Raw genomic sequence first — 19,900 nt, 5'->3', positions numbered from 1 at the left:
GCTTTGTCACAATACGTAATTATTTTGATTCTGCTTTTCAGAGAACAGTGTGGCTTGTGTTTCTCTGGTTGTGCTTCTGGCTCTCCCAGAGTGTATGACATTTCCTCTGATCTTCATAGCCGTCCACGGAAAAGGGCAGGACAGGTAAGCCATCCTCACTTCTAGTGATGAGAATACACAGGTGACTTGCCAGGTGTCTCATAATAATAAAGCTATTATGTTACAGACTAATGCTCAAGTCCTGACCTTCAACTCTTTTTTTCTATGCACATGCTTCAGAAGGGGTGTAGCTGACGAAAGAATCCACTGAGTGGATGAATCCTGATGATGTAATCCACACATGATGTTATTCATCTTTGCAGTGGACCACATCATTAATCTAGACCAAAATTTAGAGTCTGCTTGTAAATGATGGGTATAAATTTGCTTTATACAAGTGTCACATGACTCTACAGCGCGAGAGAATGGAACTTAGAAGCCTCAGCTGCCATGAAAAAGAAGGTTACAAGAGAAAAAGCTGCTAAGAATTGTCTATGCTCAGTAAAAAGAATTCCCAAAGAACATGAAGATACATATATAAGTGATCTTTAAGGTTTTAAACATAAGAAATGAAACCATTCTATCTGTTTCCCTGCATGACATATAAATATATTATTCAATGAAAACTACATGAGCAAGGATTTATATGTAATCCTTCTTTATGAAGACTGCTTTAAATCTAACAAGAGAGACTCGTCATCCTCTACTCTCACCTGAGGTTTAAAAGTAACCTTTAAAGGCTCAGGGGTTGGGAAGTCACTGCCTACTTGGGGCACATACCCTGTCCTGCCTGGCTCCTCTTCAGTTTCACTGAACTCATTGGGGTGGAGCTCATGGATGGGGCCGAGAGCCGGGCTGCCTGCAATGATGTCCACACCCATGTCCCTCCCCACTTCCTGACCTTCTGCCTTTGTATCTTTAGCCTTCCTGAGGCTGCGCATCTTGAAAGCCTCCTTTGAGGGGGCAGCATTGGAAATAGATTTCTTAAATCTTTCCCCTGACTGCCTCAGCCTCTCTCCAGATTGCCTCAGCCTCTCTCCAGACTGCCTTAACCTTTCTCTCCTCTCGGGTGTCACTATTCTAGTTCTAATTCTGTTCACTTTCTTGTCAAAATCCTGCCGTGTCTTCTGCATGCTTTCTTTGGAAAATGCCTTTTTGATATGATCAATGCGTTCCTTGCCTGACTTTCTAAACCTGGCAGATCTGCTCTCTTCAACATAATATTCTTCATCCGAAGAAAGATCTATGGGAGGATCAAAGATTTCATCTTCTTCCTCTTGGTTCTCGGTGAGGTTTTTGTCTCTAACAATAGACAGGGAAGTTGGACAGCGAGTCTTCTCCTGAAGGAGAGAAAAACAAAGCATATTAGTGCTTCTTTTGAATAGCTCTGTGACCTGTTTGCCCACACGTTGCTAACCACCGTTGTTGCTGCTCATGCTCTGTCTCCTCCTGAAAGCAGGTATTTCTCAGGGATCCTCTGCTCAAACATTTTATCTTTATTGCTCTACTTCTAAGATAAAGGCATGTCTAATCGTTGAGCAAACTTCTCTACCCAGATGTGCCACAGACACCTCACACTTTGCAGGTTCAAAACTCATGGCCTGCCTGTCCTCCCTCTCCCCCACCCCCACCCCCACCCCGTCATCCTCTCCATTTGTCACTTCCTTTCCTGTCTGTACCTTTCATCATCCAGATCCACACAAGTCAGAAGCATTATCTCAACTGGTCACAAGCCTTGTGAATGAGACTATATAACTCAGCTTTCCCTCCACGTTCCTTAACCAATGTCTTCATTCAGGTCCTTGTCACCTCAGGTCTGAAATTGTATAAATCCTTCTCAGTGATTCTTCTCCCTCCAGAACACCAGCTAAGAACTTGCTATGACATACTTCTAAAATCGAGCCTTGATTATATCCTTTGAAAACTCCAAGAAGAGAGTGTGGATCCTTTAGAATACTTTGAAGGCTACTCAAGCCAGGTGCCCGTGGCTCACACCTGTAATCCTAACTACTCAGAAGGTTGAGATCTGAGGATGGTACTTCAAAGCCAGCCAGGGCAGTAAAGTCCATGATACACTTATCTCCAATTAACTACCAAAAAAGCCAGAAGTGGAGCTGTGGCTCAAGTGGTAGGAGCACTAGCCTTGAGCAAACGCAGCTCAGGAACAGTGCCCAGGCCCTGAGTTCAAGTTCCAGTACCAGAACACACACATTAATAATAATAATAATAATAATATTTTATAAAGAAGGCTCTTCAGTTTAACCTGATCCTACTTTCCCACACCTCTCAAGATGAGCAACAGTCAGTCCTGTCCACACCTTCTGCACAATGTTTGCATTCTTGCCTTTGCATTCCTTTAGATGCATGGTCTCGTGTACCCTTAATACATCTTCATCCTCTTTTAGCTTTATGGAAATAGAATTCTCCAAAAATCAACTCAGGTATCTCAACTTCCCCAAGTAGCTAGTCTGTTCTCCAATTTACTCCAAAACAACATGGGTATGCCACAATTGTAACATTTATCACTGTCTGAACTGAACTGGAATTCCACTGACTTACACGTGTATTTCTAAAGCCTTCACCAGATGATAGGTTTCTTAAAGGTAACAATATATTCACCTAAAATTTATGTATGCCCAATAGCTGAGTACCTTGTACATACATGTATTCTTGATAAATGATTATTTGATCAAATAAAAGGTTTATGCCATCAACAAGAAGTTACTAAGCACACATTATATGTCAAGTCAATATTCTAAGAACTGAATATTTCTATGAAGAAAACAGGAAGAGTTTACATTCTAAAAACAAGTAAAATATATAGCATGCTGGATAAAAATTAAGTGCTAAGATTTAAAAAAAAAAAACCAGGGAAGTTGGTATTCAGTGACAGGAAAGGGTACTACTTGAAACAAGTGGCCAGAAGGGCTTTCCTAGTAAGATGATATCTGAGCTGAGACAGGAATTGGGCAAGAAGAAAGTGAACAACAGACATGAGAAGGGGGGAAGGGGAGAGAAAATGAGGGAGGCAGGAAAGGCTCTGTGTCCGCTAATGACAGTGACCCCTACTCCATGTATGACAGGAAGAAAAAGGATTTGTGGTAAGATCTGACTCACTCTGTTGAAGACAAACTACAGGGACAAGAAGGAAAAAGAACGGTTAGACAGCACTGAGTTCAAGCAGGTGGGAGATAGACCAGAGTGTTTGTGGGCAAAGATAGGTGAGAAATGTTCTGGTTCTGGTTCAGGTAAAGAGCCAACATTATTGCTACTAGCTTAGGTGTGGAATATCAAGGATGGTTGTCAAGTACATGGCCCAAACCACAGAAGAAGGGAGAGATAGGGAAAGAGCAGGAGGCAAAGCGTAAAGAGGAAGGACGAGATCTAAACATGCTGCTTTGGAAATGCCCACTGGACATGGAGGCAGAGGTGCTGAGTAAGCAGCTGAGGCGGGCACATGAGCGTGGAATTCAGGAGGGAGGACGAGCTAGAAAAACAAGTTTAGGAGTCATTAATCTTGGCATGGAACTAAAGATTTTTGTAGGCTGGAAATGCAGCACAGAGGTAGTTACATGTACAAGGCCCTAGGGCTGGTCTCCAATCCTACAAGAAAGTGAAGCAAAATGAAATAATAAGAAGAATCAGGGGCTGGGAAGGTGGCTCAGTGGTAGAGCGCTTGCCTTGCATGCATGAAGCCCTGGGCTCCATTCCTCAGCACCACATAAACAAAAAGAAAAAAGCCGGAAGTGGCGCTGTGGCTCAAGTGGTAGAGTGCTAGCCTTGAGCTGAAGAGCTGAGGGACAGCGCCCAGGCCCAGAGTTCAGGCCCTACGACCGGACCCAAAAATAAAAAAAAAATGAAGAAGAAGAAAGAAGAAAGAAGAAAGAAGAAAGAAGAAGAAGAAAGAAGAAAGAAGAAAGAAGAAAGAAGAAGAAGAAGAAGAAAGAAGAAGAAGGAAGAAGGAAGAAGAAGAAGAAGAAGAAGAAGAAGAAGAAGAAGAAGAAGAAGAAGAAGAAGAAGAAGAAGAAGAAAGAAGGAAGAAGAAGAAGAAGAAGAAGGAAGAAGAAGGAAGAAGAAGAAGAAGAAGAAGAAGAAGAAGAAGAAGAAGAAGAAGAAGAAGAAGAAGAAGAAGAAGAAGAAGAAGAAGAAGAAGAAGAAGAAGAAGAAGAAGAAGAAGAAGAAGAAGAAGAAGAAGAAGAAGAAGAAGAAGAAGAAGAAGAAGAAGAAGAAGAAGAAGAAGAAGAAGAATCAGACTGACATTGGTGATCTTGAGGACCATAAGGGTAAAGGAATCTAGCTAACTATTTAGTTAAAACAAAATAGGCAAAATTTTAAGGAGTATGGAGTTTTTCTTTATCAGGAGTTATCATTTCTAACAGAAACTGTATTCTTACTTAGATCAAGATTAATTCTATTCAATAAAAGAAAGAATACTCAGAAACATGTTTACACATATGCTAAAAAATCAGCCTGGTGGTATGGAAGAAATTCCTGCTGAATTATTTTGTTGGATACTTATTTAAAATTAAATTCTTTGGCTCCAGGGTTGTAGCATCTAGGAGTTAAAAAAGAAAAAAAGGAGAGGTAGGTGTCTCATAACTCTCTGATGAATCAGTTAGAAGCATTGAAGTTATTTCCTTTCCTGACACCTGCTGCAGGGAGCAGCTGAAGCAAGCAAGGCTGGGCTGGCCTGAGAAGGTATAATTAGAAAAGGAAGGCACCAAAGAGCCATTTCTACTTGATAGAGGAACAAAAGAAAAAAAGCTTTTCCTCAAATATAGCTTAATTTGGAATGACACCCCTTTCTCTTCAATGGTCCGACAAACAGTCCGAAACCAGGCTTTACAAAAAAAGAAAGTAAAATAGGTCTTTGTTATAAAGATCTATTTATCACATCATACCATAAGTTAATAGCGAATACACTGTAGTGGTAATTCAAGATTATAAGACTGTGTTAATGAGTAATTTCCAAGTATCACTATGTTGTCAAGATTTTTAAAATGCCATTTTTGTAGGAGGTTGAATACTTCGGTTAAATGGACTTGATTATCAAAGTAATGAATTCATGACTGAGTCCTGTGTCCACTGCATGAGCCTTTTTCCTTTCTTTAGTTTATAAAAGACAGCAGAATTGCTTTAGGACAAATGGCTGTTCACTCAAGACAATTTCACAAATCTTCATAGCAGAGTATCTTAAAAGAGGCCTATTCTAAACCAGACCGTCCCATTTCTGTTAAGTAATTACAGGGACTCAAAGAAAGAAAAAATGGTAAGTTATAGAAAATAAAGAAGTAAATAAACATCTTAACTTTTTTTCCCCATGCTGGTCCTAGGCACTGTCTCTGAGCTTTCGTACTTAAGGCTAGTGCTCTACCACTTTGAGCCACAGCTCTGTTTCCAGCTCTTTGGTAGTTAATTAGAGGTCTGAGTCTCACACTTTACTGCTTGGCCTGGCTTGGAACCAGAATTATCAAATCCCAGCCTCCTGAGAAGCTAGAATTACAGGTGGGAACCACCAGAGCTCAGCTAATATTAACATTTTTACAAGAATATGGTGGTGCACACTCTGTAATTTGTAAGTTCTAGGCCAGCCTGGGCTCATAGTAAGATTCTGACTAAAAAACAAATTTTAAACAAATTAAAAAAAAGGGGGGGATAAACAGAATCACGCCTATAGACAAGGTTAATTACAACTTTTAGAACTTTTCGGAAACTTCTTGGCTGTGGCTTTTGTAAATCTAGACTGAAACCTGATCCACTCACTATATGCACATGGAGGATTAAATAAACACACAATGGCTGGTGCCCTGGGAAGAGAAATGGAGAACCAATATTCCATTCTCCAAAGACAAACCTGGATCCACAATACTTGCACTAACCCTGGAACTGACCTCTGAAAATAAACCTTAGAAGGTTGGAGAAGGACCTCCAATGACCCAGAAGAAGAAAAAGATACGGAAAAGGAGTCCAAATGTCACAGCCCATTCTGTCTACTTGTGAAATAAGAAACACTTTTCTCTCTTCCCTAATCTTTTTCCTCAGTAACCTATGACCTCTAAAGCCAAATCCAAAAATGCCACTCTACCATTCCTGGTATAACTATAGCAGTGGGCCAAGGGCTGTGGAGAATTGACTAATTCATAAAGAATGCAGTAGAGGGTTATGGGGCCACACCCACCATTTCATAAATATTCGCCTATATCATCCAACTGTGTTCCTATTTCATCTTGTTTTTTAATCCTTGTTTTCTCCCATTTTTTAATGAACATGTGATAAAATATTGTATATGCACCAAGTAAACACCCTAGCATGCATTCTTGATTTTATGCTGAGAACCAATTATTTAGTAAGACAAAATTTGGGGCTAGAAGGTTTGTAAGTTTTTAAGGTTCATAATGTACCCTAACAAAACATGCCTTCCAGACATGTTGTGCCAGCCGATAGTCCCAACAGCATATGAAAATGAATCTTAAAAGTTAAGTTTAAATAGTTGTTACTATTTAAACAGGTATGAAACTCACCCTTATTTACTGTGCCTTTTGTGAAATTCCTATACCTTCCCGGGGTTTCGTCTTGTCTTGTTTCCTGGATTTAGTTTTGTTTTATTATGAGAAGAGAGTTCAACTTCTTTTAATTTTGAAGAATTTTGAAAACATATTGGACATATTATGCATTTGCCATGATATGTTTGTTTCAAAGAAATGCATTGAGCATTGGGTACAGTGTTATGGGAATTAACCTCAATATTCAGAGCCACACAAAAATAATTCAATTCACTAAAAAGATTTTTGTAACTAAGGAATTATTTATCCAACTGCCATATCTTAATTAACCATATAAAAATAAAACAACTACCTGACTGTCTACTTAGAAACAGGTAACATTTCTTACTAATGTAAGGTACAGATAAAAATTCTAATAAATTATATTCTGAAAAGCTTCTATTTTACAGGTTAAACTTTCTGGGCTCTCTATGAGAAATTGTAGGGATATGAAAGCTAATATGCTGAACGAGCCTGACCAATATTAAGTTTCAAAGGCAGAAATAGTCTTAGCTCTGAGCCACACAGTTCATATTACATGAAATGCTTTGAGAAGCTCAAAATACAGATAGACTGGAGAGTCTCATAAGGTAACACAGAAATGTTTATTTCCTGAGCTTTCTGCTGTTATAGAACACCACTAAATATATACAAGGACTAAGATGTGACACTGGACACCTCTGATACGACTTGTTACAATTACAGAATGCTAGCTAGATGATAGCAATTGAGCTCACCTGGAATATAACCACACGGAATTTGTTTTTCTTCATTATTTCCTCTTGCTTGGTTTCAACTTTTGTCACGTGAACTTGTTGCTTCTCCACCCGGGCCTTCACATCTTTTATGTGAGCACTGACTTTCCGAGTTTTCTCAAATAGTTTGTTAACGACATAGCCAGTGTTGCTATGTGACTGTGAAAGCTTCAACAGGTCAATCTGCACAGATTTAATGGCATTTTCCATCTCCCTGTGTCTCTCTTCTATTCTCTTCTGACTTGCCTGTACACTGTCCACGATGGTAGCGACTTTGTCTAGCACAGTCACAATGGTAAGAGCAGCATCTTGGTCTTCGTCCTCGGTAACACTGGACAGACGATTCTGGTGGATTTTATCCGCATTGGAAGCAGACCCATTATGCTCCATTTTATTTATTTCTCGGAGAAAGGAGTCCTACCCACAATCAATTCTGGCACTTGAAACCAAAAGCCAGCCTGGTAACAGGCAACAGGGTTGTTTAAAGGGTTGGAAAGCCCACTTGCTGGAGAGTGGTCAAGTATTTATAACTACAAATACCCATTCGTGACTATCCTGCAATATGAGCCCTTGCAAAGAACTGGGGACTGTTCCAAACATGCTTGCTGACTGACTAAGGGACTCAAATAAGACTGTGTGGGTAGAAAAGGAAAGATTTTTTTCTTTAAGTTCATTAAAGCCACCGTGTTACAAATATTAAGCCTATAAGCCGAGTAACAAAAAAAGCAACTGACAAATATTGGATGAAACCTTTTGTCTTAAGATCATTTCAAACAGTATTTGTAAAAGCAAAGGGGAATTGCTTTGTCTACTAATTTCATTATTATATAGACTGATATATCAATACCAAACAATATAGTAAATAACCACACCAAAACAGAGGCCATATAGAGAAAATGTTATATTATAACATGCTTTTCCAAACCAAATATGAAAATTAATATTTAATTTTGAACATAGTCTTTGAATTCTACATGCATACTTTTGAGTACCTAAACTACACGTTAAACAGCTCAATACATTCTACTCACACTTCAGACTTTTAAACAACAACAATCTATTCATCTAGCTATTACTATAGGACAAATTTGAGAGAGATCTTGGGTCATTTTTTAAGCTCAATTGAAGAGCACCAATCATTAACAATTATTTTTTGTATGATATTCACAAACACTTGATACAATTTATGTTAAAACAAATAGTCTGCTTAAAAATGAATGTGTATTAAAGTAGTTTAACTGAGAGTGTAGGCTTCATCCCAATCTGTTAACAGTCTATTTTGACAATACCTAAATCTACTTTTCAATGATTTGTTTCCCTTATTACTAGTACCAGGTAATTTTATTTCAAATTATTAGAGTTATTTTTTTTCAAAGAAGAATAATCAAATTCCAGTCCATCTTATAAATAATTTACATCTAACACACACAGCTTTACAGTTCATGCAGTAGGCAGTGTCTAAAAAAATCAGATACTAAATCTCAAAAACATTTAAATATCTATTTAAACACAGTGTCTTCTAGAATTTTTTTTTGTAAGAAAAGTAATCTGTAAACATCTTTACCTTTAGTTCATGCTTGGTCAATTTGCAATGGTCACTGGGAGAGAAATGAGTATGACTTTAGAACTGTTTGTGAAGTGGGTCCGTCTTTGCAAAAATATTACATTCCGTGGGTAAAGAACAAGGTTTTAGTATTACCATGTGGTACAAATCTGTGAAACCAATTTCTGTATTTAAAAACATAAAACAAAGACTACTAAACAGTCCAAAACTGTTGTAGCTAAATATTCTAAATACGAGCCAACAGTACTACACTAAAAATGTCCAAAAATAAGGCCTCTGAAATAAATGTTTCCATTCTTTAAAAAAAGACATCGTAAATGTACATCACATGGTCAGTGTGCATATAAAAGTTATCCATTTAAACCATTCTGGAGGATGTATCTGAAGTAAAATGGCCTAGGTTCTGCTTCTGTCGACGTCCTCTATTGTTCTTGGGGCATTTTCTGTTCCACACAAAAAAGAAGAAAAAAAAAGGAAAAGATCAATTGAACCATTTTGTTAAAGAGATTTCAAGTGTTTCTGAGTAATACACATTTCGAATACAAAATCCTATTGCATGTGTTTATATACAGAGACACCAAGAAGCTAACTGATACACGTTATGTATTTGCAAGATAAACGTGATAGCAGATTGTTACTCATCAAACTGGGAGGTAGAAAGATCAGACATATAGTTAGGAACAGGGACAAGCAAAACGGCTACACACGCATCCCTGAGAAGAATGCCTTCCCCACTGGCCTGACCACAGTGACTAACAACATTAAAACAACAACAAAACAAAAGCCTGTGATCATAGAAGACTTTGGCCAGTGTATTGTCTCCTGAGCATTGTCACATTCCTAAAATGACAAGTTTAGATGAAGGCTGAAATCAGAAAGAATTGCGCTTCTAACATCAAATTTGAACATATTGGAATGTTCACTGATTTTAGACAATAACTCACAATGAATGTGCTCTGTCCACATGCTGACAGGGCATTCCACAGAACCCACAGGGAGAGTGTGACTCCCGACTTGTGCTCTTCTTTTACTAGAAATGCTTCCCTACTGTGAAGCAGCGCTCATGGTACCGTAACTGCTCTTCTCCCTGCTCACTACATCACAAACTTGGCTCTGTCTGTGCCCAAGGTGCTGGGTTATGCAAAGTAAAAAGGCTGGGAAACATTCTGGTAATTTTGTTTGAGTCCTGATAACTAGCTATGCCACTTCGATATTCCTTAATGGAATGAAAATCTTAGAATAATGAAGCCTCCTACTTTAATATTCTACATTTTTATCCCATTCCCAAGGGGACTGTTTTGCCTTTAAAAAGACTTAATGCTAATACTTCTACTTTGTGGATGGTTTTTAAAAGATTTTTCTCACTAATTTTCATAAAACATAGTTTTGAGGGAGATAGAGCTGGAATCATAGCAATTTCATAAATGAGGAAATGAGTTAAGAAGTCAAAACCCTCTTGAACCATCTAGGCCTGAACCATCTATCCCTAACTGACTACCTTTGGGAAAGTCCCAGCCTTCCCGGAGGCGTGTTTTTTTTTTTTTTTTCCTACAAGATAAAGGAAGTATATATAGCTATGATTGATGCCCTGCCTATCTGTGATCCACGAGTCTAAAAACATGCAAAGAAGACTAACAGCATCCAAGAAGAAAATACGATTCAGACACTTGATGAGCAGGTCAGTGGGAACATGGGAACATCTTTTAAAGGAAAATTCTTCAACAAGCAACAGCAACCACAAGATAGATGAACAGCTGTCCCATAATGGGCTGTGTGGGAGAGGCACGCCTGAAAATTCAATGATGGTAAGTCCACAGATATAATTATAACATTTCAAATACAAGACAGCAAGACTGTCTGGGTAAGAAGGGAGAAGGCTAAAATAAAAAGGCCTCAAGGAGGAATCTGTAATAAATACACTGAGATAACCCTCCAGTCACAGAGGTCGAATGTAGTGAAGACACTGTCACGTTGGGGTCCAAGTGACGGTGAAGGTAGCAAATGGATCTCAGATAGAAACTCAAGGACACCGACACAGCGAACACCAGCCAGGTAACTTTAGTAGCTGGGGATTATGGAACACTAAGAGCAGAAATACACTGTGGGGGAAAAGGCTAGATCTGGATTAGGCTGGAAAAGGATTTGCCTAACTCTCTAGCCTGGGGCAAGATACTTTTCAACTGAGGAAGTTAGCTTCCTCTCACTTCAAATGAGAAGTCAGCCACCTCACTTTTCTAAGGAGAGGATTGATCTCAAAGCCACTTCCCAATGCTCTACCTATGATACTCTCACAGGGTACTGTACTATCTCCCAGCCTCCTCTAACTCATTTCTCTTTCACCTTCTAAAGCATTGATCTCTATCCTCTTGCTTTATTCTATTCTATACATAACCTTTCAATTAATGCTCTAGAAAAATGTTTTATACCAAGTTACTCCCTTGGTTGAAAACCCTAAACTGCAACAAAAATGAAGTTCACCCCTGCTTTCCATTCAACAGTTACACCTGGCAAACCTATTTCTCAACATGCCTCACTATTGATCTGCCCCTTGATGACTTAGTGGAAAGAGGAATGATTAAGGAATTAGACACCCATGAATAGAATCTCAGGTACTTCCACTTACTAGTTGGATGACTACAGTCAAACTTAACCTCTCAGGCCTGTGCTACATGATCACAACTACCTTGCTGTTGATCTACTGACCAATTGTATACTAAGTCAGCTTGCCTAAAGGCAGATCAGACTTCAGTGCTTGAATTACATGACAAATATCCATTACTCAGAGAACTTTTTTTTTAATCATTTTTAGATTTAGCGTATCAGCTGCAGATGGTTGAGACTAAAAGTCTGGCTTCCTAACCCAACCTTGGATAGAAAAGCCATACATCCATGATACCATGCCAATGTCTGTCTTTCGTATGATCCAATGCTCTGCCCAGAAAAATGCAGAAAGTACAAACATGGTATCCACAGAACAGCTGAACCTTAACAGTAGTAAAAAGAAAACGTATGAACCTGGGAAGCACCATATCCTTTGCTCCGACTTTTCTAGGGTCTGACACACATTTCCACTCAGCTTAGAAAAACACCCATTTTGTGCCAATTACATTTCAAATGAATTATTTCATTACAGCAAATGGTTTTATATGCAACACCGAATTTTAAAGTCTGTGACTTGTCACTATAATCTAGAATATGAAATAATGTCAAGACAATGATATAGTAAGAAAAGTAGTTATCCTTAATTAACAGGAATAAAGTATATTGCCAGAGCATGAAACACATTACAGCTGTGCAGGTTTTAAGACATTGCTACATGGCTTTTCTGTGCAGGTGCAGAACATTCTAGAAACTCTGCTACTACCATAACTGCACTGAATGCAGTGCGAGTACTACGCAGTGCTAAGATCTCTAAATTCCTTTATTCCATTGACAGTTCTTATATTCTCTGTGCCTGTAACCCAGATATGTCTCTAACCTCACAAATGAGCTCTGATCAGTACTCTAAAGAAGCAAGACAGGAAGAGGTCAGACTTACATGAGAACGTCAGAGAATGGACTCTAGGATTTCTCCCTAATAGACTAGTAAACTTCAGACCCCTATCATCTTGAGTATGCTTCAAGGTTTTTCTCTAATTCAACAGCTACCCACCCTTAACTTAAAGCAGACATTGCTTACATTATTACCTACCTTGTTATGCACATGACAATCGCTACTATAATGGCAATCTGTACAGCTCCAATGATGGCTGCAATAAGAACATGAGTGAGCTTCTGCCTACTTGGCACTACATAGAGAATGCTAAAGTCTGTCTTTTCACAATACTGTCCAGTGTAACCAGATTCGCATCTGCAAAGAGAAAAAAAAAAGAATTCCTGTGAGAATTACAACTTTTCATATTGCTAGGTCTCTAAAGTAAAAGATACAAAAGGACAACACATTTAAAACAGGAACAGAAAATCACTCTGTAATCATCTGGGGGAAAATATTAAATATATTTTCTTACTCTGTGTGTGTATGTGTGTGTGTGTGTGAGAGACGTGTGTGTCTGTGTGAGACGTGTGTGTGTGTATGTGTGTGTGTGTGTGTGTGTGTGTGTGTGTGTGTGTGTGTGTCTGTGTGTGACAGTCCTGGGGTTTAAACTCTGGGCCTACGTGCTGTTACTGAGCTTTCTTGCTGAAGGCTAGTCCTCTGCCACTTGAGTCGCAACTCTACCTCCAGCTTTTTGTTAGTTAATTATAGATAAGAATGTCACAGGCTTTCTGCTCAGGCTGGCTTTATACTATGATTCTCAGATCTCCTCCTGAATAGGAAGGGTTAGAGGAATGAGCCACCAGAAAATAGCTTCAGGGTCTTTAAAAATAACAAGGATATGAACCCAAACTGAAGACAAATGAAAGAAAGGACATAAGCCTTCTAAAATGTATTATAAACATGTATTTTTTTGTAGAAAAGGTTAGCAGAAATTCATGCATCAGTCTTTTATCCTTGTCATCCTCTTCTCTTTTGTTGTAAATGGTTCACATATCAAAGAAAAGAAAATTCTAGAATACAAACACATTGCTGTTTGACCTACTGTCTCAGGGAAAACACTCAGTAAGGCTCTTGTTCTGAACAGCAGGGTTGAAAAAATTTAAAATAGTGAAACTATCTGATTATTTACTTATTAAAGTTTTTTAAATTAGAATTTATGAAATGTGATTAAGAACTGTGTTACTCATTATAGTATTCTAAAATAGCTTCTAAAATCCAGATATTAAGTAATTGAACAGCCCCTCCTAATAAGTAGTTAGGAATACAGGCATGAGCCACCAGCACCCAGCTTTGTCGTATTTTTCACACGCCTTTTTTCCATTATAGTTGCTAATCTGCCTTTTAAAGTAGAGTCACAAATTTCCTAGGCCATTAACTTCTGTCTCTAGATGCTCCTCTACACAACGGAATTCTATGCCTCCATCAGAAAGAATGACATTGCCCCATTTGTTAGGAAATGGAAAGACTTGGAAAAAATTATATTAAGTGAAGTAAGCCAGGCCCAAGGAAACATAGGTCCCATAGTTTCCCTTATTTGCAATAACTAGTATATGTCTGAGACAAGCAGAAAAGGTCAGATAAGTTGATGTTAGGTGAAATGAACCCCAAGATAAGTATTCAAATGTTTTTTCTTTTTTTTTTTTTTAATAATGATTTTATTATTTTGCCAGTCCTGGGGTCTGAACTCAGGGCCTGGGCACTGTCCCTGAGCTTCTTTTGCTCAAGGCTAACGCTCTACCACCTGAGCCACAGCACCATTTGCAGCTTGTTCTGTGTATGTGGTGCTGAGGAATCGAACCCAGGGTTTTGTGCATGCGAGGCCAGCACTCTACCACTGAGCCACCACCTTCCCAGCCCTCAAATGTTTTTTCTTTCATGTGATTGTTTCTAACACATTTATAAGATGATTTCTTTGTTGCTTGGTATGTCCCTCCTCCACAGTATAACCCCTGCTTTCACTGTATTTGATGTTGGTATAATTTGTGGAGGGGAAGGGAAAAAATTAATCATTTAAACAAGGATACAGGTGGACCTGTACGATGAGATGTATAAGTCATTATGTCAAAAAACAAACTTTACAACTTTGGCTGGGGGAGGTGGTGAGGGGCGGGGTAGGGAGGCTAGGAGATGGGAAGGGATGGGAAGGGGAAACAAAGGAGGCAACAATGCTTCATAAGAAATGTACTCATTATCTTGCCAATGTAATTGTAATCTCTCTATATGGTATTTTCACAATAATAAATAAATAAATAAATAAATAAAGTAGAGTCACAACATTCCATCCAGTGACTATAGCAAAGCTAACATATCAATTTCCCATTCTGAGATATATTTTCAGTTTTTCACAATTAAAATTTATATTTGGCAAACATTTTATAACTTTACATGTTTCTATTTAAGAGTATACCTTAGACTAGATACCTGGAAATGGGATCACTGAACAAATTGGTGTCAATGTTTATAGTTCTACAAACACAACCCCAAATTCTATCTCAAGACACTTTTTAGTGTACAAACCATAAATATTTAACATGTTATGGGGAGGAAAGTAAGTTATAGCTGAGAAACAGAGCAAAGCAGTCAAGTTTGTCAACCTTGTATGTTACGTGAATGCCAAATAAAAGTAAATACAAAGGTATTATCATAGCTGTTTCTGATTTACTAACAGGGGCAACATTTAAGGTGTTTAACAGCAAAAGCACATTTTTAGCTGACAGAAATGTATAAATGGGGCAGAGTTCAGTTGGAACTGATTTATAACATATGTGAAGTCTAAAGAACAGGAGTGTATTTATTCATGTGACATACCTTGTTACAGAAAGACTGGAGGCAGTTTTTCATAAAACACACATAACAATGACAGAGAAGAAATCTGAGCCAATAAAAACAGGTGAATCGACTAACTTAGGCCCTACGGCTCTTGAACACCTTCCAGGAAGCTTCACATTGGCCCTAAATGTCCTGGGACAAGGCAAACAAGCAGCAAGGCAGATACACAGATACACATACATAGATACAGAGATACACATACAGATACACAGATACACATAGAGCCCAGAGCACAGAACTAAACCCACTGATTGAAGGTCCACACACTGATGGTGCACTGATTCTTGACAAGGCTGTTAACACAGTTCAATGGAGAATCATCTCTTCCAAAAATAAGGAATGAACCCTCACTGCAACACCCCTACTTACTCTGTTAAGAGTTAAAGCTATGAAACCCATAGAAATAAACAACCATAGGAATAAATCTTGTGACCCTAGTTGGGTAATGATTTCAGATATGATACCAACTGTAAAGATGATGAAAACTAGACTAAATGAAAACCAGATTAAATCAAAATTAAGATCTTCTGTGTTTCAAGACTTTAAGAAAGAGACAACCAACAAAATAAAAAAAAAAACTTTCACAAATTATATATATGAAGAGCGACTAGTACCCAGAATGTATAATGAGCTAATAATAAAATTATCCCTGCCCACTCCCCCAAAAAACCCACCTGGGAAAGATCCACATAGATCTTTCTCCAGGAAGATACACAGATAACCAGTAAGCACAAAAAATAGTCAAAATCATTAGTCACTATGGAAATGCAAATCAAAAACCACATTTATACATACCTATAATCTCAGATCTCAAGGCTAAGGCAGGAAGCAAGTTCAAGTCTACCATAAGCTACACAGCAAAACTCTGTCTCAAAAAAAAAGGGAAAAAAACACCTAACTCTACATTAAAATACCATTTTAGGACTGAATCAAAAAATTAGATGATTACAACTGTTAGTGAGGGTGCTATAGAAAATGTAAAGTAGGGTAGTTACTTTGAAGAGAGTTTGGCATTCCTTAAACAGTTAAACACAAAGTTACAATTGACCCAGCAATTCTACCCCTAAGCATTTACCCAAGTGAAATTAAAACATATGCTTACATGAAAACTTGCAATTATTCATAGCTGCATCATTCATAATAACCAAATCATGTAAACAATTCAAATATTCATCAATCGGTGACTGTATTTTAAAATGCGGTATCCATGAAACAAAATATTATTTAGCCATTAATAAAACAAAAAGAGTTATGACAATGAGATGTACAAGACAGTATGTTGAAAACAAACTTTACAGCTTTTGGGGGGAGGGAGAAATTGGAGAGGTGGGGAGGGAAGGGATGGTAGGGGAAAAACAGGGAGGGGGTAACAATGCTCGATAGGACGTGTATTCATTGACTCACTCATGTAATTGTAACCCCTTTGTACAGTATCTTTATAATAAAAATATTTATTAAAAATCCCCCAAAAATATTATACAGAGTGAGAAGGTTAGTCCTAGAAGACTATATATTATTCTATTTATATGAAATGCCTACAATAAATAAATCCATTGAAGAAAAAATATTAGTGGCTGCCTAGGGCTGAAGTAAACAGAAACTTTGGGAATGATACCTAAAGGACATGGGATTTTTTTCTTGTGATGAAATGTGCTAAAAATTGATTGTGGTGGTAGTGTATTAAAAGCATTGAAGGGAAGAAGGAGGGGTGGAAGGAGAATGGATCAATCACTAACATAGAAAGCAATCTCCATAAAACAAAATCAAAAACCTTGATTGAAAGGACGCACAGTTACTACTGTTATTAAACTCAAGGGAACTGCCTCTCTTGTTGGTCCTCATTTGAAAGGGGCACCTTCTCACATACAGATCATCTTCAACAACACAGCTTCCACAAATTCAGTCACTGGATGAAATCTCAGAGGACTTTTAAAATAATGTCCTTCATGGTAGGCTAACGGCCTAAAGTTAAAGCTCAGTAAAATCAAAACAGTTCCAGAAAGAGCTATAACAATGCCGTAGATAAGCAGCTCTTACACAGCTTAGCTTAATCCAAGGATTAAAATTGGAATATCAAGAAGAATCTGTAGGTCATATATCATTTAAGTGATACTCCCTGGATATTTGTTTTTGCAGTTGACTTTTATGATCTCCACATTAAACTAGAATACTAAGTTTGAAGTTGTTATTTCTCCCTCCATTATTAAAGGCAGATCCAGAGTTCAATCCATCACCTTCTACTTTTCTCGGCCCACATACCCTCCATAGGGAAATCTCATTCACTCTGTTGGTTTCTGATTCATTCACTTATCCACTTGGGGGCGGGGTGAGGGAGGGGGGCATTGTATGCTGTTTATTAAGGGGAAATGTGAGTGACATGTAGGGGCCAGAAAACAAGGATTGTAATTTTCAATAAGAATCCAAACAGACCCTGAGAATCTAGAGATATAGTTCAGTTGGAACAAGAGGAGGAGGAGGAGGAGGAGGAGGAGGAGGTGGTGGTAGTGGAGCAGGAGGAATTAGAGGAGAAGGAGGATATGGTATGTGAATAAAGATTTAAAGAAGCTAAGTCTGCTATCATCCAGACAACTGGCAGGAGAGTATGCCAGGCCGAAGAAGAGCCAATGGGCAGGGGAGGGGGGGCGGGGGAGAACCCTCCTATGGTATGTGTGCCTAGAGTGAAGCAAACAAGAAGAGATCAAGACAGAGAGGAATGGAACCAAACTGAGTAGATCCCTCTGCACTTACTGAGATGGAGAAGTCAGTGGAAGATTTTTAGGAAAGGAATGACATGAACTGATGTTTATTTTTAAATGTTCAATACAGCCTGTAAGATAGCATCAAGGAGGCTGTTAACAAAATCACAGAGAGAGGAAGAGAGGAAATGTTTGGACTGACTAGAAGTTGCAGTGACAACATGGCAAGTAATAAGTCTTGATAATATTCTGAAATTAAAGCGTTAACAGGATTTCCCACATAACTGGATATGGAGAGAATGAGAAAGAGAAGTCAAAAATCTATCAGTGGTGCTTTTGGTATGCAGTAGAAAGACAGTTTCCACTGAGACAGAAAAGGGTTCAGGGGAGCAAGTTTAGGGAGGTAGGGAAACCAGATCTGGAAATCAGCTTTAATCCTGTTGAGACTAAGATGTAAGATACCTACTGGAAATATAAATGAGGCAGATGGATCTTCATTGCAGATTCATGCAAGAGGACAGGGATTTATATCACTTAAGAGCCATTAGCACATGTCCCTCACATGAAGCCCTGTGAGTAGATAGCATTGCTGAGGAGGAGGATCAAGACTAAACTCCAGTGCACTGTGACAAGGAACAAAGGAGAAATCAGTCAAGAAGACTGGAATGCCTGGCAAGATGGAAGACATCAGGAGAATATACTATAGTCCTAAAATGCCAAGACAAGCCCTAAGAATGCCAAACACAGGAGGGCGCCATCAATTGTGTCAAACACTACTGACCATCAATTGACCACTGTCTTTATCAACAGAAGAGTGAGCATAAGGTACTGGGGACAAAGGCATGTTGGGGTGGGTTCAAGAGGGATGGAGAATAAAAACGAGATGGTTTATAGACAACTCTTTCAAGAAAGACATTGTAGATAAAGAGAATTATGAGGAGGGTTTTTTCCCCCATTATGGAAGAAAAAGATTTTAAAATATATAGGCCTATACTTATGCACACCGTCAAGATGTACAATATGAAGGAAAAGAGATTGGCTAGTAGGTGATAGTGACACACGACCATTCTCTTCAAATTCCTGGAGTTCTCAGAGACTCTAGAGACAGGATCATCAGCAGAGAAAGCGGCCAGAGAAGAGATACTGACAACCGGAGGAGGTAGGTAAGGGTAAACAGCAGCCACTCAAGAGATGAGGAGGATGAAAGGACTGTGGTCCATTCAGATGCCTGGAAGCAAGGCGGGCTTGCTTTGAGACTAGGGGCACAGGCTGGTCAGACAGGTTAACCTAGGGGATGCTTTCCAACAGCAGCCATGTGCAGCTATATGGGGATCAGTATGTAGTGGGTGGGAACCTAGAATGAACCAGGACTGTACAAGGGGACAGAGACATATACAAAGGCTCAACAACAGCAAATAATCATGATGACTTTTAGTAGGTGAAAGACACTGAAAAGACAGCAGGATCAATAAACCAGACCTACTGGGATAGAAGGATGCTGCTAGGTAAACCTAAAGGAGATAGGCTAGAGAGGGAAACATTCTCATCTTCAACCTACAAGTTCTTAATACCTCTAGCATCCTATTAGAAGTCCATAAGCGGAAATTTCGCAGGAGCTTGAGAGCATGAAGGTTAACCTGAACTCACAATTTCCCCCAAAGAGCTTCTTTCTTCATATTTCCTACTTAGTTCTGCCCTAGTCAGAAACCCAGGTAACACCTGACTACTCTACATCTCATCCTCACATACAGTGGCACCAGGATCTGCAGATTCAACCACTTTATTACCTTTACAGTCTCATCTGCTTAGCTCAGCCCCAGAACAACTCCTCTTCCGAATTTAGGCTCTCATTTCTTACTCTCTCTTTCGGTCTTCCTAGTACACTTTACTTTCAGATTTGACCACACCACTGCTACTGCACCACCTATAAAGGCTTCTCA

General features: G+C 38.7%; 2 protein-coding genes across 2 annotated transcripts in view; both read right to left on the bottom strand.

Moving 5' to 3' along the window:
- Window positions 1–665: 665 nt before the first annotated feature.
- Window positions 666–7,828, bottom strand: Cavin4 (caveolae associated protein 4). Its single transcript, XM_070005807.1, has 2 exons — window positions 7,319–7,828; window positions 666–1,379 (listed from the first exon to the last, which is right to left on the bottom strand). Exons 1-2 carry the CDS (start codon window positions 7,724–7,726, stop codon window positions 699–701), a joined length of 1,089 nt encoding a protein of 362 aa, XP_069861908.1. The 5' UTR covers window positions 7,727–7,828; the 3' UTR covers window positions 666–698.
- Window positions 7,829–8,222: 394 nt separating this feature from the next.
- Window positions 8,223–19,900, bottom strand: part of Tmeff1 (transmembrane protein with EGF like and two follistatin like domains 1) — an 82,899-nt gene continuing 71,221 nt past the window's right edge. The window contains exons 9-10 of the mRNA XM_070010791.1: window positions 12,592–12,750; window positions 8,223–9,343 (exon numbers count right to left, since the gene is read on the bottom strand). Coding sequence (XP_069866892.1) covers window positions 9,259–9,343; window positions 12,592–12,750 — 244 coding nt within the window. The 3' untranslated portion in view covers window positions 8,223–9,258. The remainder of the gene's footprint in view (window positions 9,344–12,591; window positions 12,751–19,900) is intronic.

This window comes from Dipodomys merriami, unplaced genomic scaffold (assembly GCF_024711535.1).
Source record: "Dipodomys merriami isolate MVZ:Mamm:240054 unplaced genomic scaffold, mDipMer1.0.p SCAF_11, whole genome shotgun sequence".
Lineage (NCBI taxonomy): Eukaryota > Metazoa > Chordata > Mammalia > Rodentia > Heteromyidae > Dipodomys > Dipodomys merriami.
Note: the sequence above shows the minus strand (reverse complement) of the source record. Positions and strands in the feature narration are given on the sequence as shown.